At 40.8% G+C, this 23,606-nt stretch overlaps 1 protein-coding gene across 2 annotated transcripts in view; it reads left to right on the top strand.

Annotated features, from left to right (window-relative positions):
• KIAA0930 (KIAA0930 ortholog) overlaps positions 1–23,606 on the top strand; it is a 78,677-nt gene that overhangs the window by 32,696 nt on the left and 22,375 nt on the right. For both annotated transcript variants that reach the window (XM_054051514.1, XM_054051505.1), the window contains exon 2: positions 5,224–5,372. In XM_054051514.1, the coding sequence (XP_053907489.1) occupies positions 5,224–5,372 (149 nt within the window). The remainder of the gene's footprint in view (positions 1–5,223; positions 5,373–23,606) is intronic.

The raw sequence follows: 23,606 nt of genomic DNA, 5'->3' as shown, positions 1-23,606 counted from the left end.
ATGATCTGGCTAGCTGGCAGCTATCACCAGACAGGGGATATCCTTTCTGGTTTTATGCAGTCATAATTAAAAATTTATAATATCAAAGGTGACTTTAATCTATGTGAAGCACTTCTCATATTGCCCTTGCAGAATACTTGGCTAAACTCAAACCAAAAATTAAATACAATGTGAATTGCTCAGAACTCTAGTTTTGCTTTCCATGGTGGTGCTATAAAGATCTTCATAAGTATTTAATTAACCCCTAAGCAGCTACAGATGCACATTTTACAAGTTATAGCACAGTGGCAACATTGGATGAAATGAGTTTTATGACATTTCTCACCTAAAAGTAGCTCATGACAGGCTAGAGGAATAAATGCATAGGAAGAAGCTGTCTTGCTGAAATTATTGTTCCTCTAAGCTCTGAGGAATATTTTTTTATGCTGGAAAAAAATTATCCACCAAATGCAGAATCTTTTCTTCTGTTCTTTTGAAGCAAAATAATATGCTGACACTTCTCCTTATCAATTGATTGTTTCGAAAGCATTAATTAAAAAAAAAAAATAATCGTAACTTCTTATGTGGATCTGGAGTTAATTCCTCAAAATGAATGCTCTGTATAAAAATCTAATAGGTAAAAAGACAGACTTTTATTACATAGCAGCTGGCATAAATCTTGCTACTAATGAGGATAAAATCCATGTAAATGAATCATTACAGTAAATTGTTATAATTAGGATTTATTCATGACAAAGGTCTCATAATTATATAATCAACTTTTAGTGTATTAAGATTTATAGTCTGAACTCTTAATTCCATTTTATTCATTTAGAAGCAGAATTTGCTAAGGGAGGAGTGTTTTTGGGAAGCTGTTTTGCTACATGCTCTCAACTACAGCTAGAATTTGAGTCCTTTGCAAATATCATCTAATTCTGGTGTTGCAGAAAACTCAAATGCTCTGCTGCCCCCCCCCCCCAGGAAAAATCCAAACAACCCTGTTATCGTAAAAGGTCCCCCCGAATACTGAAGTCAAAGCTTCCAGGGCTTTTAAGTGCCAGATATTTCATTAAGTGCCTTACAGCTTAGTATATATGGTGGTGTATATGCATGCATACACATCATCTGAGCATTATGCAAACCGCCATGGACCAACATGATAGAAAGGTGCTGCCAACTCGTTATTGTCCAGGCTATGAGAAGTTGGCATATGATTGTGCTCTCAGTCCTTGCCAGGTGGATAGAAGCAGTATCAAGTATAATATCAGAACATTAATGTCATCAGCCACCCAACTGCGAGGTGAGTCTGTCCACTTCTGTAGTGGGTGGCAGTTAATGGGGATGGAACTGCTTTCCGAGCTCTGTTGTCTTGAGTGCAGCTGAGGCCCCGCAACAGGGTGCCATGGCAAAGGCTGAGAAATTAAGGCATTGTGCTTTCTTTTGTCTATCAAAAAGAATAATTTTGTCTGCTGGGCTGTTAGCCTGACGGTTTCAAAACGATTACCCAAAACATTTTTAAAAGCAGTTTCGATGTTTCTTCTCGGCAAACCTGGAAGGCTTCCAGTAAGGTGCTGTAAACCACCAAAATAACTGTTAGGGCTACGCTGGGCTTTTGAAGATCTAATACATGAAGGCAAGCTTGAGTGGTCATATTGGATCTGACAGCTTCTGGCTTGAAATTGGAATAGATTTTTCCCCAACTCAAGTTTAAAGAAGTTTGGATTACAATTACAAATTTTCTTGTCTCTTTTCCAAGTAAATGCTATTTAATAGTAGATTTTAAAGGCTAATTCTTTTTTCTGTGCTGGTCTTTATACTTACTGCTTCTACTAAATTTAATAAAAGCAGCTGTGTTGCAGTGACTTGGCTTTTTTTGGCTTCAAGAAAAGTCCTTTTGCCACTGCAGTCCAAACAGTTAGAACATCCTCAGGCTGGTTTTAATTACAGCAATGTCTGCAAGTGTCCCTGAAGCTTGGAGGACAATTTTACATCTCAGGTTTTTGAATTGAGGACCCATCCAGCATTGCTATAAGGGGTTTCATTTTTTTCCCCGCCTGCATTATGCTGCAGTAGCTTCACTGCCTCAGAATTTCTGTCCCATTTTTCCTTTTAGGCTAATGTTCAATACACTGCATCAATTTGTCCTGCCTTCCCTAGCAAGGGTAAAACACACATGAAGTCCACGTACCTTACCTGGTTTTGCTCTTCTGCATGTATTGAGGCCCTTTCATAACAACCCATAAATAGTTCAGAAGAGCATATTAAATCCTGTTCTTTACTATATTAAAGCATATCTGATGGTATAAGCAGCTCATATGACAGCTTCTATGATTTTTGCAGGTGCTGGAATCTGAAAGCGGTTTAACCCTCGTTTATAATGCTGGGTTTAGATAACTTAATGAGTTTTGCTTCATAAGGGAAAAATATTCCCACTGCCCAGTAGGAGAACATTGTATAAATGTAGGAGTGGCTTGGCTAGGATTAATTTGTTTACTCATTTCTGAAGCTAAACCAAAGTGTTGTACTTCTGAACACTAGAACTTCTTCAGAGATGGTTCCTACAAAATACAGATTCTTTTTTTTTCCTTTGATTTTCCTAGAACTGCCGATGAAGTCAGCGCAATCCTTTTCCCATCCCTCTCTGCTCTCCTCCCCATTTAATTAAGGCTGGCAATTCAGGTACTCAAAAGCCATGAGATTTACTAAGTTTCTCTGAGACCATTAACGAATCACAATGAATGCATGCCCTGTTTTCGGCTCTTTGCTAAATATAGAGGCGGGACTGGGTCATGATGTCCTCGGCTGTCACTGGTAACACATGAACCTGCTTAATCAAGTTGAGCTCTATCTTTATATCTGTAGGTATTTTTGCCTTCACAATTCCAACTGAGAGGGCTGCTCCTGAACTTCATAGCTTCAATACTTAGGAACTGGCTTTGAATTTCCAGCCTTATATACGTGTTGGTGGGCAGTTTAGAGCCATTTGTCTTTGTGTCAGCAGTATATCTGAATATATCTGAATACTTAACCTGAATAGTTCTTTTTCTCTTCTCGGCGTTTATCTGTGAATATACTGACCGATAATAATCCCATTGTTTCTCAGCCTGTTTTTGAGAATTGGAACACATTTGAATCCGCTCTGATCTAGGACGTTTTCAGACATAGCTGTTTGCCATACAGTCCTGTTCATCTGTGCCTAAGGGAAGGGGGGTGAGATGGCAGAGGTGCCCAGCATCCGATATCTGATCTCTCCAGTGCTTGATTCCCTTCCTCTGCTGGAAAAACTGGATAGTACTTAAGTGCATTGCAGATTTTATTCACAATTGCACGTTATGTTCTTTGCTGCCTTAAGTAATTGAAGTTACTTCACTGCAGCCATGCAAATAAAACAATTGCAGTGTGACCTGGAATTAATCTGCATTGGGAGCTAAGTACCTTGGCTTTTTTTCTCTTCTCTCTCAGGATTTTTGTAAGCTTTTTTTAATATAATCAACTGTATACATACTTTCACCAACTATCCTTCTTGATGTCGATTAACATATTCTGTGCACGGTTCATCAGTAGAATTTAATTTTCTTTTCAATATTACTTTTGGATTTAGCTGGAGAGACCCAATATTTTGATTTCAATCGCCCATTTGTCTAGCCTTCCACCCACCACAGTAATTAAAGATTGGAACAAAGATTTGTCTCACAAATGTTGCACAGACAATGAAGTAGGAAAATGTGCTGAGTTACACTTGTGGATTAAAAGAGTGCTTTATGAAGCCACCAGTGTCTAAGAGAAATCATATTCATTGTTATGGTGTGTGTCAGCTTTCTTGGCAGTTGACTGGAAAATATTCTAAAGCGATAACTCTAAATAAATGTCTCTTTGCTTTTGTGCAAGATTCTTATATCTGCAGACCTATTTTGTGTGTGCGGTGTACTGCTGGGAGGGAAACACACCAACCTGAATAGTTGCTGAGGGCTGGGGAGTGACATGTATACCAATCTGTCAGCCAGTGTATAGTTTTTAGGGAAATAAGACACTGCAAAGGATAGAAGCTGTGGAGGACGGGTTGTCAGCTGCACGTGTGTAGATATGCCCCGCCAACCTGTCTCAGTGTCTTGTATGTAACACTACAATCCATCATCCAATTTAGATTTTTGCTGCTTCTCAGCAATACAGTTTTGTTTTGATTTTTTTTTTTTTTAGTGTATCTCTTTTCACAGTTTTTAAACCAGCCATACTCTGGCTAACAGCTGCAGTTATCTCTCAGTAGAGGTTCAGGGAGGGGATGCAATTACTTCAGCTAGGACCCTCCAGTAGGACTGAGGAGTAATGGGGAAATTTAACTCCTTTGTTACCAGGCACAGTAGTGGCTTCTGTCCTTGTCTATATGAATTTTGGTCTTTATCAGTGTAGAAGCATTACAGCACAGAAGAGAATGCAGCACCTTTTGCTGTTTTATTACAGTGAAATGCTTTGAAGAGTTTCACAAAATGTGATGTCACCTCTACTGTGCCTTCTTTTCGTGGTGAGAAGCCAGCTGCTGTGCTTTCTCATGCTGATGTAATTTGTCTCTTTGAACAAGGCTTTGTTGCATCTTCCTCTTCCCCTTTTCCCTTTTCTCCCCTTGCTTTTTTCTTGTTTGATTGTGATTCAGGACTTCAAAAGTCCTCGTTTTCTTGAGGGTTTTGTTCCTCGTCAGAGAGAGAGTGAATTACAGCCACCTCTGCACAGGTCCGTTTTTGTTCCTGTGTATGGATTTAAGGAAGGTATGAGCTGCTAGCTTATAGAATTTGCTACATTCCTTCAGAACATATAATAAACCTGTTGGCAGCTGATAGCTCCACATCATTAACTGGAGCACATATGGGTACTACGTACGTTTCAAATTACTCCTTGAGTGCCACTTTAATGTATTCTTGCCCAGTGAACTGGTCCTGTCCTTCTCTATGGCATTGGCACAGCCAGGGTATACTCATGGGACCTGATCTGCATGTGTTGAGCGGGAGAGCAGATTGTTTGCCAGAAGGTAGTTTTAGTTCACGATGGCCAAAGATGGGCTGTGGGTTCGTACTGAATGGCAGCTATGCTTACACTGTAGAAAAAGTTACTTTGAGCTATGCAAGAGCGCTTGTGCTACAGTTGGTTTTAACTGCACCATCTGTAGCAAGGACTTCGGGTGTCATGTTAACCCAAATCAAATGTGACCTGCTAATTCCGCAGCTTATTTCTCCTTTCTTTTATGTCTCTTAGGGTGTTTCAAAGATGACCGTATTGTGTTCTGGACTTGGATGTTTTCAACATATTTTATGGAGAAATGGGCCCCCCGGCAAGACGATATGCTCTTCTATGTCCGTCGAAAACTGTCCTATGTCAGTGGTGACAGTACAGAGGGGAAAAAGGTGAGTAGTGATATATTTTAATCTTGGAAATTCAAGGTAACATGGGATTTGGTGTTCTGGATTACCTGACACACGTGAAGAACTACAAACCAAGGATAAGGAATCTCCAGCCCTGCCCACCACAAGAAGTTATGCAAAATTGGCCCGTAGAGAAATACCATGGTTAATGCTGTGAACACGAGCAGCAGTATAAGTGAGCTTCACTGTTCCAGATCTGATGAGATCAAAGAGTTTGCATGCTTTTTTGGGAAGCTTTTATGTTCATCAGCCTGCACTTAGGGGGAAAGGGAGGAAGACCATGCTGATTTTTATTTAGCTTTTCAATTATGATACTTTATAAATTGAAAGTTTAAATCTATAGAAAGAGAGGAGAAAAGGAGGAAAATGGTCACTCTATTTCTAGAAGAAGCCTTCCTGAGATTCTTGAGTATCAGGAATGGGCACCTACTGTATACTCAGCAGCAGAATTTTTGCAGCCTCCTGGAGATGGGATACAGGAGTGACAAGCAGTGAAGAAACGATGATATTCTCGTAGTCTATATTTAAGATAATATGCCCTTCTGTATAAGTGCTGTTTACTGAATACATGTAATCAGGGAGCCTAGTGCTGCTGCATGTGTATTTTCCTATTAGAGATCTGAGAAACTTCTCAGCATTTTATGGCAGTTTTCATCTTAGGTGAGGAAAACAGAAGCAAGGGAAATTATGGTTTTGTGGGAGATTAAGGAGATAGCCGCAGAGGATCAAAAGCAGGAAGATAAATGGAAGAAGAAAAGATTTAGATTAACTTCCTCACATATGTACATAATACAAGCTGTTGTTGAATCACAGATACATATGCATGGTGTATGTAAGAGTTTGAATGGTTTGAATGTGGCGGCATAAAGAACCATAGCTGTCAACTCCCTTGAGAAAAGTATCTCAGAAGATTTTCCCACGTTTTTGTTGAAGGTGCAGGAAATGGGCAGAATTGTCTTCTGCCTTCCCCCAACTACTCCAAATTCCATCATGACAACCGCTAAAAGAGAAGATAGCAAAATGTTGTTCTTTCTCTGTTAGCTTAGTGTTTTAGTAGTCTTCAGCCTGTGTACTTGGTGCTTTAAGACTTTTGGAGGAAACTTTGTCCTAATCATTGTTTAAATGACTATGAATGCATTCCTGGTTCACACCAAACAATGTTGTGGCTTTGTTCAGCTTAATAAAAACATAGGTAGTTTAACCTCTTACCCTTCCCACTAGGGAAGGTGAACCTCAGAGGAAGACTGATTGCTTGAATTCATTCACAGACCCCTGATCAATCTCTCTTGCACTTATTCATCAGTTTAAAGTCTTTGAACATCTCATGGAGAGGAAACAATGAAATAAACCCTTGCATTTGCTCTCAGAGCCTTATTTAAGCTTCTTAAAAGCATCATAAATAATTTTTATTTCTGAGAGGGTTTTGTAAGTGTTAGTTATTACAAAATGGGCATTAGTGAATCCCTTGTTTGCCAATTTTGTAATAACTCCCCCCTTGACTGTTTGCATTTTGCTCAGCCTGTAAGAAATTAACCTTTCCTGTGACTTTGAAGTACTTCAGATGCTTTATGAAAACTGCAGTTCTCCTCCTGTTTGCTTTTAGATGACTGTTTTGCAGTACCAGCTCCTCTTGCATCTAATTTTTGAGCCTGTCCTGTGCAGTGAGACACTAAACAACTATCCCTACTCTGTGAATTATGACTATCATTTCTATTTTACTCTGTAGTTTTGGCCATTCTTTCTTGAAAGATAATGTCAAAATACCAAAGTTATGTCATTAAAAGGGGAAGAAGCTAGAGACTGATATTTAACAAAGCTAAATATAACTTCAGGCATCCCTGCCACTAACCAAACTGCATGCTCTTATTTACATTCCCAGAGATAGACTGAAAAGGTGGTTGAAAAGGAGAGGTTCAGAGTTGTTTGGGACCATGAAGGACTAGAACTGGAGCTGTAGTGTTGGTTCCTTCCTCATGCCTAGGCTGTTGAACAGCTTGGGCTACGCAGAAGTTGACTGTAAGGGAACAGTAGAAGTGGGTCTCTGCAGCTTGGATGTACAGTGAAGCAAGTTCATTGTAGTTCTTCCATAGGCAATATATATGTGCTCTGCATTTGGCTGACCATGGGAGGTTTTGGCTGAAGAGTGCTGGCAGGAATGCGTGAGCTGAATCATTGTCCTGTGACATCTAAGAGCATTAGTTTATATTCATGAAAATAAGATTTGCACAGCTTTGACCACAGTAATCTTCTGTAGGACTGAGGAGAACAACAAAAATGGATTGAGCGGGGGGTGGGGGGGGGGGGGCGGCGTGGCGTGTTTGTCTGAATGCTGACAATGGCAATTGTTTTCTGACATGACAGGCTTATGCGGCTGATTCACATCATTTGCATGCTATGGTGTGATGATTCATGTCAGTGAGAAGCGAGTGTTGATTTATCAAACAGTTTTCAGGTTTTGATGGCTGTCCTGGGTGATTATCAGTCATTCCTCCTTGTGGGTTTTTTTTTTTGTGCTTACTGGAGCTGAAAAGTGTCAGCAATAATATTTAATTTTAAGTTGAAGTCTAGTAGAGGATAAGCAGAAAAAAACTGATGGGATCAAGATTAGAGATTCTGTTCAGTTTTAAGGCTGAATGAGGAGGGCTTCAGGTGCAGCTTAGTCACAACAGCTTGAAGTAATAAACCTCACAATTTTGGGTATTGGTAGGTGATAATGGTAAACTTCTCTACCTTTATAAATTTAGTTTTAAAAGGCCTTTTAAATGATCTACTTCATAGAACTCCGTGTCTAAGTGACTTTCTGTTTGCTTCTCTTTTCTACACCAATAAACTGTGCATGTATGGGTGAAACAGCAATTGCGCTCTTAAAATGGTCTATGCCAGGACGAGACTGCCATATTGAATTCTGCGCTATATCCATTACACAACCTGTTGGATCCCAGACGAGTGCACTCAACTCCATGTTTCCTTGGCGTGTCACAATAACACTCTTGCAGTTTTTCTTTCAAGTTTTGAGATACTACTTCTCTCAATGTCTGTAAGCAAAAAAACACAGACCCCTTCTGTCAGGGTCTGTGCAGGCAGGGCATGTGGAGCATAGCTCTTCTCAAGGTTAAGGGATTTACTAGGCTTTTTAAAGGTGGAATCCCCTTGACTTGTCACGTTCTATGCACCGTTAAGTCAAGACTCAAAAAAGCTCTTTGCTGCTGCTTCACGCACCAGCTGATGTGATCTACTGGAAAATGTAAGCCCTGATCTTCACTTGGAGAGTCCTGTGTGTTGCCAAAACCTACAGCTTTAAATGGTTCAAGTGGTTGAACTTGGGATTCTGATTTTTAAAATGTATCCGATCAAGATTTAATATCTGACTCTTCTTTGTGAAAAAGGCATTTATAAAGGATTTTGCTCTGTTACAGTGGCAAGCTTGTGATCATTCTGTAGAAAGAAGCTTTACTTTCTCATGGTGCTACAGAATATGCTAGTATGGTGTTAAGAGACAGCTGCCAAGTAGGGAAACTAAGGTAAAACCTCAGTGATAGACTAGCAGAACTATCTTCTATTAACCCTTTAGTCTTTGCATCATGCTTTGTTGCCTGAAAAAGGTGCTGTATTTATAGGAAAAAGCAATAAAAAAGATAAATTTAAGACACTGTTGGATGTTTTGAGCTACCCTGGATTTTGGAGTAGGTCCTGTTTTTTTTCAGCATCGTATAAATGTGGAGGAGTGGAGTTACTGCCAAATGCATGGGGTAGTCATTCAGGCTGCTATGGCTTCAAAAAGCTTAAGTGACTGATGTTGTGGCTGCAGCTTCAGGAATGGAACTGAGATAGAGCCAAGGTTTACATGTTTACATGCATCTGGACCTGTGACACAACAACATTGGCTGTGGTGGGAGACCAGTTAGTTTCCAAAGCTAACTGGCTTTAGGCACATGACTCCCAGTGAAAATCACAGGATTTTCATAGCTGAATAGCTAATTCACTGTCACCATCTGTTTGGTTGGAAGATTTGACAATTTGAACTTAGCATCTAGCAGAATTGTAAAGATCTCACGTTGCTCAGTCTGTTGCACCTTTCAGAGCAGTGTTTTTTGTAAGCAAACAGGATGTCTCCAGAGGAGCCATTTGCTATAATTGATGTCAGTTCCACGTCACCATCTGAATGCAACAGAGAAACAGGTAGCCAAAAAATGCATCTTTTTTTTGCCAAATAAATTCTCTCCTTGTGTGTGGGTACTATGTGGGAATAAACAATGATTGCAGCATGTGCACGTCAGTACAGAGACAGATGTTCTTCCTCAACTCATCTGTTGTGCTGAATTTGTGGAGGTGTTGCAGTGAGTGCTGCAGAAGAGGACAACATCAACACGTTGCTTGAAGTATTTTGAAGTATGAAAAAGGAACATTGCTACTATCAGTTTGGTGTTACGATTTTCTAAGGAGCTCAACATCTTAAGTACAAAAATTTGGCTGTTCTTTTATAGTTACCCTTCAGAGAAATTCCTATGCTTTCTCCTGCTGTTTTGCTGATGTTTGGTTGTCTACATACATAAACATAAAGTAGCTGCTACTTGATAACCTCTGCTTAGGGTGCATTTTTTTGCAAGACCATCTATTTCCTGTGTGTGCTCTGACAGAATGCTTAACAGAAGGAAAGAGAATACCGCTGCCATAGGTGGTTCAAGAACATCTCTTTCCCACACAGAACTGAGTATGGCCATCTGTGACCTGGAATATGCTTGTGACATACCTGGCAGCCTAACAAGCATTTGGAGTGGAGATGCTTTCATACTCTGTCCTCTTTCTGGAGTTAATTTTTGTCTGAGACAATGGGATCATGCAGCTGAACGTCCTCACAGTGTCACAGCCTGACTCAGGAGGGGAGTGTGGGCTGCAGGGCTTTTTTAGTGAAGTGCTTTTTTATTGCATCCAGTCTCTGAAGAACTCTCCTTAGGCATTCAAGTAGAGTCACAAGAAAGCCAGGATCAGAAGTGAATATGAATTGCACTGAAACATGGCAGCCTTGAGTCATGTGGTTGAGAAGGTTCTGTGTTCTCTGCAGCAGAGAGAAATTTCATTAGGAAGAAAAGAAGCCCAAGCCCAGTTTCCCCATCTGATAGAATTTTAATGAATAATTCAGTGTTGCAAATGCAGTATATCTGAGTCAGCAGGGAGGTGAAGGACAGAAAAAACACTGGCTGGGCTTCAAACCCTAGAACAGCTAAAAATGTCTGCTTGGAGCTCCCTGAAAGATTCCTCAGGGTACTAGTTCAGCAGAGCGCTTAGTGGTTTGATCTGTGGGTTATGCAGTGTCAGTTTTCTCATTAGATGTTTGAAAATGCCTGTGTTCAGTGCTCAAGTTCATATGCAATTGTATTGGAGCTTTGGAATATTGTAATCAAGTCTCTAATAACACTAGTAGTTACAACTTAAATGTCTAGTGTGTCTATCAGGATCCCTCTCCCCTATCCATCCCCCTCGCCCCATTTTCTGGCCAATAGCCCAGGTTGTGCATTTCCACATCCAACAGAGATTGAAATGGAATTATAGAATCATAAAATGGGTTGGGTTGGAAGGGACCTTAAAGATTACTCAATTCCACCACCCCTGCCATGGGCAGGGATACCTCTTACCAAACCAGGCTGCTCAAAGCCTCATCCAACCTGGCCTTGAACACTTCTAGGGATGGGACATCCACAACTTCCCGGGCAACCGGTGCCAGTGCCTTACCACCTTTATCGTGAAGAGTGTCTTCATCATGTCTAGTCTAAATCTTCCCCTCTCCAATTTAAAGCCATTCCCCCATATCCTATCAATACAAGCCTTTGTAAAAAGTCCCTCCCCGGCTTTCTTGTAGGCCCCCTTTCAGTACTGGAAGGCCACTATATAGTTTCCCCAGAGCCTTCTCTTTTTCAGGCTGAACAACCCCAACTCTGAGCCTGTTCTCATGGCAGAGGTGCTCTACCTCTCTGATCATCTTTGTACCCCTCCTCTGTACCCATTCCAATGTTTCATATCCTCCTTATGTTGAGCATTCCAGAAATGGACACAATACTCCAGGTGGGATCTCACGAGAGAGGAGTACAGGGGCAGAATCACCTCCCTTGACCTGCTGGCCATGCTTCTTTTGGTGCAGCCCAGAATATGGTTGGCCTTCTGGACTGTGAGCGCACATTGAGAAGCTTGAGATGAGCTGTCATTGACCAGCAACCCCAAGTCCTTCTCTGCAGGGCTCTCAGTCATGTCATCCCTCACCCTGTATTGAAACTGCAGATTGCCCTGACCCATGGTGTTGGACCTTGCACTTGGCCTTGTTGAACCTCATGAGGCTTACACAGGCTCAGTTCTCCAGCTTGTCCAGGTCCCTCTGGATGACAACCTGTCCTTCTGCTGTGGCAACTGCACCACTCAGCTTATTGTCATCTGCGAACTTGCTGAGGGTGCACTCGATGTCGCTGTCTATATCCGTGGTGAAAATATTAAACAGCACTGGTCCCAATACAGGTCCCTGAGGGGACACCTCTTGTCATGGATCTCCATCCGGACATCAGGCCGTTGACCCCTACTCTCTGAATGTGACCATCCAAACATTATCCACCGAACAGTCCACTTGTCAAATACATATCTCCCCAGTTTAGAGAGAAGGATGTTGTAGGGGACTTTACAGAAGTCCAGATAGATCACATCCATTGCTTTTCCCATGTGGTTACCCCATCATAGAATGCCACTAGGTTGGTCAGGCAGGACTTTCCCCTGGTGAAACCGTGCTGGCTGCCTCTAATCAAAAAATACAATTAATTATTAGCATTCTGTGATCTTATTTCTCCCATGTCTTTACTGCTACCTTCATTACTTATGTAACAAGCCTTTTGCTGACTGTATTCTGCAGGAGGCACACTGCATGTTGCTTCAGGCACTTGTGGCATTTTAGAGACAGCTTTAGAAGGGCTGGGAAATAATACTACAAGAACAAGGTAACAGTGATCAACGTGTTAACTCTGAAGATATTGATTACTCTGTGGTCTATGGCCATGTTTGATAATGCTTAAATAGTCACACATGTTCCTGTCCTTCCAATTTTTGGAAGCTAATTTAGCAGGTGTATTTAGCATTTTAATTAGGGCATGAAAGTTCACCTGATTCAGGGAGTACAAGTGTCAGGTAGCAGGTAGGATTACGTTGTATCTCTCAGTGATTTCTTGCCTTGCTGATAGCTTGCCAGCATGTTTTAACTCCCAGAGTTGCCTTGCTTAGCCACAGCTATGGTGGCTTTCTTGGTGTCTGAGCTATGCTGGCAGAAAAGTTTCCACACTCTGTGTGTCTTTATGATTTCATGTTGTTGCTTTCCCCATGTTTGTTTGATGAGCATCATCAAGCATTCAGACCATTTCAGTAGTTTGAACAACTTGCACTTTTCTTAATCTTTTACACCTCTTCTGTTATTGCTAGAATTGCAAAGACAGAACTAGACTTTCTGGTTTGTTTTCACAGAAATAGTTTCAGCTGTTATTGGTTGAAGTCAACTTTTAACTCTGTGAGTTCCATTAGCTTTTTCTCATTTTTATAATTTGCTTACTCTTTTTATCACTTAAGATTCGTGTGCAACATACGGATACTGGAAACGGTTGGATGTGTAGACTTGTTAGATGTATAGGCTTAGTATTTGTTTCCTTTGACTGATTTGCTGATCCAGAAGGAGGAGTGTCTTGTTCTCATTGAAAAGAATGAAACAGATTGTTTGGTAGGAATTCCTTGTGATCAAGAATTACTTTTGTGCAAGCTATAAGTAATTTTAAGGTCATTTCTTTAAAATTGAACTATAAACTTATGTAATAATGAAGATAGAAAATGCGACTTTAGTGAGAAATAGCAATCTCAAGTCAGTGCAGAGTCTGAAAAAGTAGTGTTTTGTGTGTTGGCTCAAATTAAGGAGACAAACAGTATTTTCTGCTATAGATTGGTGAAGTGCAAAGATTACAAGAGGGTGGTTTTGTCTTTGAAGAGGGAGGAAGGTGCTCTTTTAGCTGCTGACTGATGCGATAGATTGCCCTGCATGCCTTTTACTCTTGTCTCATTAGAGATAAATGGGGTCTGACTTTAGAATTTACAGTTCGGTTCAGACCTAGTCATAGAACAAAGTGTTCTTTACTGGTAGCTATCTGTGAACTCTCTGTGATTAGTATGGACTGGAGTAGGAACTGTGTCTCCTGCTACAACATCTTTCACGTGTCATCAGCCATCCTGCTACTTGGATGATGAAAAAGGATCGTAGGATCCCAGAATCACTTGATTGGAAAAGACCTTTGACATCAAGTCCAACTGTGCCTGTCCACTACTAAATCATATGCCTAAGCAGTTCATCTACCCGTCTTTTGAACACCTCCAGGGATGGGGACTCAATCAGCTCCCTAGGCAGCCTGTTCCAGTGCTTGATAACCCTTTTGGTGAAGGATTTTTTTCTAATGTCCAATCTGAACCTCCTCTGCACAGCTTGAGGCTATTCTCTCTCATCCTATCGCCGATCACTTGGGCAAAGAGACCAGCACCCAGCTCTCTACAACCTCCTTTCAAGTAGTTGTAGACAGCCTCCTCTTCTCTAGGCTAACTGCCCTTCTCCAAGGCTCCTTTTCCACCTGCAAACACCCTTGTGTGTCCTTGCCTACAAACGCATGCAGCATTTGAAATAAATCTTCCAAGTTCAATGTTGATGCTAAATGTCAGCATGGTGTTGGCAGAGGTAGGGCCTAAATACTGCTTTTTGGGATCATCGATCATTTTTGGGATCGTCCGCTGCCGCGTGTCAGGATCTGAGCACCACTGGCCCCACTTCTGCCTGCGTTTTCCTGGGCTTTTCCCATCTCAAAAGGATACTTTTGAGTGGCAGTGGCCCCACTGCCTCAGATGGCCACCCCACCGCAGTACTCACCATCCTGCCACTGGATGCTGCTGAAAAAGCGATGATCTGGGCTGCAAAGTTTCTTGCCTGTATGTCATGAATGAGTAGCAGAAGTTACAGTCACCCAGCATTTCTCATGCTAACAAATGGAAGAAGGAGTCCAAAGCTGTGATTAGACTTTCATGGGTAACTACATCATGGAAAAGTTGAGCAGCAGCTGTTGGGTGTGCAACTTGTCCCGTTTGGACATTTGAAGGAACCTCTGCAAAACACTGGAGTCTGGAATATCTTTTTGCTGGTCTGGTTTATCCAGAGATACTAGAAAGTACTGTCAGCTTTTAAAATAATTTACTGCTCCTTCTGTCAGTTTGGCTTTTGATTATGCCAGAGTGGTATAATCAAAGTTCTAAGTAATTAATATCAAAGCAAATATTTAGGAAATTGGTGGTTTTGTCTGTAGCTGAACTTTGCCTGTTGCACAAAACAGTTAGTAAAGTTACTGTATTGCAGTAGGCTTTGTTTCAGCTTTGTAGCTAAGGTGGGTGTTGTCCTGTTGGGCATTATGCTGCCTTTATGTGGGCACCAGAGTGCAGTTCCAGGAGGATCAAGTGCAACTTCTAAATAATTAATAGTATTGGGAAAAAGGGAACTGGACTTCTGTTTTGGAGTGCTTTCTTCTTGAGGATCAGGTGCAGCTTCTAAATAATTAATAGTATCCTGGAAAAGGGAACTGGAATTTTGTTTCAGAGGTCTTTCTTCTTGATGTCCTCTACAGTTACTGCCAGTGAAAATTACAGTAGCTGTAATCCTCAGCAGAAGGCTCTGAAATAATCTTTCTTTTTTGTTTTAGTACATTGTTGCATTGTTAAATACAGTTGTCCCCTTTTAGATATTATCTTGGATATAAATATTCAAGGCAAGGCTTATAACGTAATCTGTCGTGAGTATCATTGTCCCTTCTGCAGCTTCTCTGTGTGACAGGACTAGGGATGCACCCTTCCCATAGGGATTGTCTGCATGCTCCAGAAAATACCAGACTTCTTTGATTTTCTTCCTATTTAATAGAGACAGGTCTGTCGATGCCAACCGGATGAGTGAGCAGATGGATTTTCATGGGTGATTTGGTCAGATCAGTTCATGTTGTCTTATCTGGTGTGTATTCTACAATGATGCTTGGCAGCCTGTTACAAAACACAAAAACACTGCTTTGTATATGGGTCTGCTATTGTGACTTCTCCTAGCTTGTTAAATACACGTGAGGCCAAAGTCTGTGGAGGTTAGAGTAGTGACCTCCATGCTGTTCATGGTGGTTCACTCTCTTTTTCTGATTTAAATGCCCTATTTCTGTGCCTGTTCCTGGAGTCCTGGCAGCTCCTGGGATACTGTCTTTTCCTTCTGCATTACATCATATTGTTGATACATTCTAGCATGTAGGCAAGGAAAGGAAGCAAGGAATGACCCGCATCTCATTGCTTTAGAGATGAGGAGTCTTTGCCCAAAGAAGTGAACGCTGTTGTAACGGCAGCTTCACACTGCAGGGCAAATGTGGACATTTTCTGGCAGGTCTTTCTCAGCGCAGCCAGCCTTACTCTGATGAGCTAGAGGAGGTGCTAAAGACGGAGATCTTGTCAAGATTTTAATATTTGTCACACGTATCTGTATTACTGTTGCATTTCAGACAGCAGTCTTGTTTTCCACCTTTTCTTTTCTTTATGAATTACCTCCACTCCTTCCTCAAGAGCAAGAATCACTGCACTCAAACCCTCTTGTGGTACTGGGTAGCTCTTGCTTGGGCTGAATCTATCTAGTATCTGCTAATCTCAGACCTGACACCTGTTGGTAAAAATACTATAAAATGTTCAGGCCCAGGTAGAGTGTTCTGCATTCAATCAGAGTCATAGAGCTTATTGGATTTTTTTTCTTCAATACTTTTTTTTAGGTGCAGATATCAATATAACCCTTCCTTTTGCCATCACCACTGTATTAAATTAGCTTGAAGCATTTGAGAGGCTGATCCAAAATCTAAAGTTGCTACATCTTTAAGTTGTATTCTGAAAGTTAAGAGGGGGTGTGGATGTAATTTTATTCTTCTATTTAACAGTGTTAGGAACAAGCCTAACACTATTAGGATTTGAAGGGATCTACAGTGAAAGTAAAACACAGAAGGGGAATGCCCTATATTGTTTGCATTCTAATGGAGGTATAGTTCTTTCAGAGGATCTGGATTTTTATCTTAATGCCTATTTTAGGACTCTTCTAAACATTCCAATAGTTTGTTACAGCTTGATTACTGCCTTCAAAATGCATTTGTATCAATGACAGCCTTGGTGGCATTAGTGATGGACATGATGCAGAAGTTGAAGTACATTGAACTTTGAGAATCCATTGAAGGTGCTGTGTTTTCAGGTTGCTGGAGAGCTGAGATTTGGGAGTGAGAATTGATGTCTTTGCGTAGGTTAGGGAAAAATACGTTAGTTTTTTTTGGCAACAGCAGCCATACATGACTAGTTATGACCCAAAGTTTGTTCTTGCTGTCTGACTAATTGGTTCTAATAAAAAGCTGCTGTAGTCACAGCTTTACATCAGCACAGTAACACTATTGGTGCTGTATAAAGTGTTTCAAGTTATTTGTACGTGTTCACAGGATCCAGAAGGAAAAGGGGTTTTAATGCTCTGTCTGGAATATAGCTGCAATTAACATTAACATTGCAGTTATAGTTAACTATAAGTTATTTTTGTCCTGACATTGCTTGATGGCTGGTCTTTAGTGTTTAGCACCACTTCTTCGTTCTACTTTAAATATTTTCCGTAACTTTTTCAAAGACATCTTTTTTTCCCTTAAGATAAAAGTCTTATAGTGATTGTTTATACTGGCAAAATTTATGTTCTTTCACGGCCCAAATTTATAACCAAATAGCCTGTGCAGCATGGTATTTGTCATAGAATCACAGAATCATAGAATCACTAGGTTGGACAATAACCTCCCTGGACCTGCTGGTCACGCCGTTTCTGATAGAAGCCAAGATGCCGTTGGCCTTCTTGGCCACCTGGGCACATTGCTGGCTCATGTTCAGTTGGCTGTCAACCAAAGGTCGCAGACATTCCTCTTCTTTTTGATGCCTCTCAAGATCTTCCTACTCAACCAAGCTGTTTTTTTCCCCTGATGGCTCTTTTTCCAGAACATGGGGATGGCTTGCTCCTTAGCTGCTAGGATTTCGTTTTTGAAGAGCGCCCATTATTGATTGTGTAGGAGTCTTACATGAAAGTAGCTGAGTATCACACCTGCATGGATGAGCTCTTCTGTTGCCCTGTGTTCTGGAGAACCAACACCTCTTCTTGGATGGGGTACGCGTGTCTGTGACTGCCTGCAGTTTGTGAAACAACTCCTTACTTCGAACTTCACACATGGTGCTGCTGCTGTGTGTGAAACTGCTTAAATGGAACTAAAAAACCTAACATCTCAAGTTGCTGACTTGTGCCAGGCTCATACTGTTGCAGCTACATGGATAACAGTACTAAAGCGATCTGTTTTCCTACTGCTGTAGGTTTAGGTGCTGGGTTGAGGGGACAGGATGTCACACAACAAGCCCAGCTTTGTGATTTGGTGCTTAAATAAGTGCCTCTGGTGGTACAAAATATTAGGTGTCTAAGAGTAAACTGATGTTGAGAAGTTGGAGGCATGCTATGCTAGCAATACCAGTTTGCTCTGTTCTTGTCCATCTGGGTTACATGATTTACTTAAACATACCTCAGTGCTGAAAAGATTTTTAAGTGCAAGGAAGTAAAGCATTATCTGTAGATAATGCAGGGAAAAAAAAAAAAAAAAAGAGCAGAATTAACTAGGACTGTGTTTGGAAGTGTATCTGAAGTATGAGAGAGAAGGACATTAGTTCCTTTGGTTAGTGAATTTAGAAAGATCATTTAATTTGATTGGTACCTAAGATAGCATTTTGGAATTATACCTTTTTGCTACAGGGAAGATTATTAAAAGGAAATAAGTGGACAAATGTGAGAGATGCTTCTAATGTTGAAAACTACTAGGCTTCATAATAGTCTTTTAAAACTGCACTGGTGGGTGCATGCTGGGAGTTGATTCTGCTTTTTTTTAGAAGATGGACCAGTGTTTGAAATAAACCTTTTTTCTTTGGCCAGTTGTTCCTGATCTTCTGAACCAAATGTATCAATGTAAAATCCTAAAATTCAAATTTCAGGCTGTGCATTGCAACTGGCTCTGGAGATGGTAGGAGTAGTTCCTTGCTGTACTTGTATTGTGGAAAAACTATTGCATTTATTCGCTGCTGATCATCTTCCTCTCCCTTTTCAGATTTAACCTCTTCCCCTTTACTGCTTTTTAGTGAATGTGGTCTGTAAAAAAAGCCCTGCAAAGTCGTGTTACTACTAAATAGACCTGTAATCCCGTTAGACTACTTTTTAATAGCAAACCAGAATCAGCTTTTTCTTGTCGGCTGGCTTCTGAATGCAAACAAAATAGTGCTTCTTGTAAAGCCTCTTCTTATTACTCCATGCTTTCCATGCTGCCCCACTGACAGCCTGTATCGGTTTTGCTTGTACGTTTCTTTTCAGGAGTTTTTCAAAGGCTTATGCACTGAGCTGTGCAAATAAGGTGATTTTTGGTTCACACAGATCTCATCAAACAGTTCTAATGCCTTGGGAACTATATAGAATTAATACTCTCCTGAGTGAGGGTTTTTTTTTAGGAGAGGTACTAAATGTCCTGGTGTTAATATTATTAATATCAATTAAAAAGATAAATCATATGCGGGAGGTTTTGCAGGGCAAATAGGCGTGATGGGAAAAGTATCCAGTTTATCACAAAGGTTTTAAACCTAGAATGGGATCTCAGATGCTTTTTTCTTGATTTTATGTTAAAAATGTTCCAGCTCTCCAACAAAACAACTAACATAAGTGTTGTATTGTTTTCTAGAATAAGATCTGTGATTCTTTGACTTCTTTTGTAAAGATAACCAGTCCACAATATATACATCTCCGAAAGATATATTTCTATGAATAAAATACATCAGTGTTCATAGACACTTTTCTCCTCTGCACTTAAGATCTTCCTTTTGTGCAAATAATAGCTCCTGCCAACAGTTTCAGTAACAAAGTGTTTTGTAGGTGGGAATAGCAGCAGGCAGGAGTAGCTGTGGGGCTCTCCAGAACCTCTGTCTCTCCAGAGTAGGCACAAGCACTGTGGCACAGAAGCTCTTGACGTCCTAGAGATGGACCATAGCTTGACTAGTGTGCGAGAGCTCTGTCAGAAGGTACCAAGAACGTTTGCCATGTGTGGAAAATAAACGGGCTGAGAAAAGGTAAGGATCCTGGCTAGCAGGAACAGTGAGATGGAGCAGGTACAGGAGGAAAGGACGCTGGTTGGAGGTGTTTGTAAGGAGGTTCTGCAGAGATCAGCAACAGGGATTATAAAATTACAGTGGATTCAGATTTGCAGGTGACACACATCGACGCTGCATAGATTACAATGAGGGCATGACCATGGGACTGTGCAGCCTGATCCCTGACAAATGTGAATCCATTTATTAGTGTAGTTTACTATTTCAGTGTCAGGAGTGCACACAGGCTCTGGAAAGGGCAGGCAAGGCACAAGAGTGTGAGTTATTTAGCATATGATCGTGTTGCAGTGCAGAAGAAGTGCAATCCCGAGGGAGTTGTAAGAGCATGTACTGTGTACATGAATGCCGTGCTGGTACCGGAAACCTCCAGTACCGGTGAAATACTGGAAGGATGCAAAAGGAGCACAAGATGTGCAGAGCTACCCTGCTATGACACCACCTAAAGAAATTCTCTCTGGTGTATCCTAAAGGTTAACAAATGACTAAAAAAAATCCCCAAACCTGAGCTTAACATCGTGGAAATAGGCATGACAAGAACCAGAGACTGGCAAAAGGAAAACAGATGAATTAAATGAAGTTGCACACTTTCAGCCAGGAAGATGATTAATCACTGGAACAAGTTATCAAAATCAAGTATTTTCCTAGGCACTGCCTGGTCAAATGTGATTAACGGGGCTTTGTGAAGAAGTAACAGGGTAAAAATATCTGTGATGCATAGGAGGTCAGCTTAGCTGATGTAATTGTTTATAAAGTGCCGTAATGGATTTCTGCTTGCTGAAACTGTAAAAGGATCATCATCTTGGTTTGTATGAGGAAATATCCAGGTTGGCTATTGGATATCACTGGGAATAAGTAATTAATATGTAGGACTTTCTATTAATAACTTTTCATGACTGCAGGAAGGCATGTCTAATCCAAAGCCAGATAAACAAGCACAGAGGTGAGGCATGGCCAAGTGAATCAGCAGCAGATCTGGAAAAAGACCCAGTGTCTCCTGGATCTGTGTCTGAGACAGATTTCTTTTCTTGGGAGGACTCAGCTGTCTGAAATCCAGCATGTTCTCCAGTCCATATCATTTCTTAACTCCAGAAAGCCAAACATGACATGAATTAAGCCTAAAATATCATGAAACGGTGTTCTGATGGAAAGCATGAGATACACTAAGAAATTATATTTTAATTATTTGAGGTATATTTGTATTTTGATATATATATTATTTTATATAGTGAAAAAAAAGAGGCTCACATTTACCATGTGATTTCGATGTAAATATAAGGTTGCACTTCTGTGAGGCAGGTGTTTCTCTACATTTAGGAAATGCTGTGCTCAGCACTGGCAACATTGACCTAAATTCACGTAATGATTTGTATTACTGGGAGCATATTGAGGTTTTAACAGCACTCCTATCTGTTGATGTCTGAGCGCTTAGAGGACTGAACACACATTGGTCTTGTTTCCCATGCTGTCGATCCCAAATGCCTACACTCACTTGAAATTATTCACTTGAATTTAAAAGGTTAGTACTTATCCCTTGATTTTTTTTTTGCTTCAGAGTTAAATAACTGGCATCAAGGGATTTTCTTTAAAGGTAGCTACTTTTACAGTATTTATGTGATCTTACAACTGCAATTCTTTAGCACATAAGAAACCTGAGTAATGAGTCTTCCTGAGGTTTCATGTTTTGCTTCTGCATTCTTGGCACATATGTTGCTTGTACGTATTACAAGGAAGATAAGCATGCAGATGCTGAGCAAGCTTCCTAGGGATATGGACAAATTAAGTTAGCCTGCCAAGTAGTTTAGGTTGCTGATTTTAAACAATAGTGATAGACATGATGTATACAAAGTGGTGAAAACTTGTGTCTGAATTCTTTGTTTGAAGGTTTTTGGTTTGGGTTGGGTTTTTTTGTTGGTTTCTTTCTTTTTTTTTTTTTGTGGTTTGGACGCCTCCTTTATTAGCTAATACTGAACAAGTGGGTGTAGGGTCCAAATGGAATCATCCCCAGGCTTTCCCCCATCCCTTTTCCCCCTGAGACTGCACCATGTGCCAGTGGCAGCAGGATCATTTGCTATGAGTTGAATCAAGCCTCTTGTTTTATTCCAGGTGATACTGCATGGCCACCTTTGCCCATCCAGCACTATGGCAGTAGAGGATAGCCGAGATGAATTTGTGAGCTACAGCACTTGCATGGGGAATAGAGTCCTTGGAAAGTGCTGTTTGTTTTGGCCAACCTAGATTCAGCACTTTTCTTTGTGCCAGGGTGCCTTATGGGTGCTATTTCTGGAAGAATTGTTTAGAAATGAGTAAAAGAAGTGTTGCAGATAGAGGTATTCGTGAGACAAGGGGTGAGATTTTTTCCCAAAGTGACTTGTAATGTGGGTGCCTACACTGTGAAGTGCATTAACAGTCAGGTGGGGTGTGATGGTGCTGCTTGTTATAGCACCCTGATGAGGGCTTGTGTTTTATAAAGCAGATCCTTCAGTGGTGTAGAAAGTCAGGCATCGGAAACTACTGGCTACTGAAGCAAATGCTGGCTTCTTGGTGTAACTGCTATTGCTTTAGTGTTGGGTAGGGCTGCTTTGCTCCCTGGGCACTCACCGAGGACACTTAGGTGGACATGAACAGGAGCGGCAAAACGCATCCAGCAGATGCCAGCACCGTGGAGAGCATTTGGAAGTCCATTTTCTGCCTTTCTGGTGTGGGACAAGTTCTGCCTCTGTCACTTCTGGCTGCTTATGGCTCCTTCTCTCTGGGAACAGGTTGCTCCTGTCCTGCCCAGTTGAACACAGATCTGTACCCCCGTGCAGTTTATTGCCTGGCAAGAAAAAGTAAATAGCCTAAATTAATTTCATATGGAATAGATTGTCTCAGGGGGCAGCTGTGGCCGTCATTCACAGTGATCTGCTGTGCCCTGACCCACAGCTTGTAGCACCTGGTACAGGTGAGTAAGGAGAGGTGCTTTTTCTGTCATTATCGGTGACAAAATGGTGAGGTGTACCCTGAACTTGTTGTGCAGTGGCTTTGTATTTGCTGGGAAGTAGTTGTTCAGAGTGTGAATTAATTTCACCATCAGAAAACATTAGTGGCCAGCTTCTGCAAAGGGAGGTTTAAACTTTATTATTAAGAGATTATTAAAATCTGTCTGGACTAAAATAAAAGCCTCATGGATAAGGAGGCAAAAGAGGCTGGGGTGGTGTCTGCTGAGCACAGAAGCTCTCACTCTGGCATTAGTTAGAGCTGAAGTTCTGCCCTGCAGTTACTCAGTCCTGCCTTCACCCAGCCCTGTTGCTGCATCCTTCTTTTGGAGAGTGGTTGTCCTTTTTTTCACAAGGTATTTCCGGAATCTTGCAAATGTGATGTTTCTTTTCTTTTAGGCAGGAAAGTGCAAATATCACATTTGTTTATTTAGAGATTAATTTAAATTACACTATTTCCCTCAGCTGCTTACGTCTTAGTTTTTTTTACAGTAACTCTCATTAGTTTGTGTGATTATGTCACCGGCAGAAAAGTTCATGGTTAGGAACTTTAGAAGAAATAAAAATAAAACAAGAGAATGTCGATAGGCATTTTTAAAAGATAGTTGTAAATAAATAAAAAAGTGCTTTCAACTTTCATGTTATCTGACGATGATGCCAATGCTGAAATATTGTGTTGTTTCACTGTTCCTTCATTATATATTGGTCTTGTAGCTTTATGCTTTCCAGAAAATCTGAAATAAATACACAGTTACTATAGAGTTTAATCTTATTGCATTTGATTTAATTCACATATTCTGACTTTTATGACAATCTGTTTTCTAACAGGGCTGAACTTTACTTACTTATCTGCCCCAGCCAAAGCAAAAAAAACATCATTGCAAGCAAGGCAGTGAACCTAACTGGTCACAATATTGCAGATGTCATTTAAACGTCTCTTAAAGTATGTTACTGTGTTAACAAAAAGAAGATACTT

The sequence above is a fragment of the Cuculus canorus genome, chromosome 1, assembly GCF_017976375.1.
Source record: "Cuculus canorus isolate bCucCan1 chromosome 1, bCucCan1.pri, whole genome shotgun sequence".
Classification (NCBI taxonomy): domain Eukaryota; kingdom Metazoa; phylum Chordata; class Aves; order Cuculiformes; family Cuculidae; genus Cuculus; species Cuculus canorus.
This window is presented reverse-complemented; position numbering and strand designations above follow the sequence as displayed.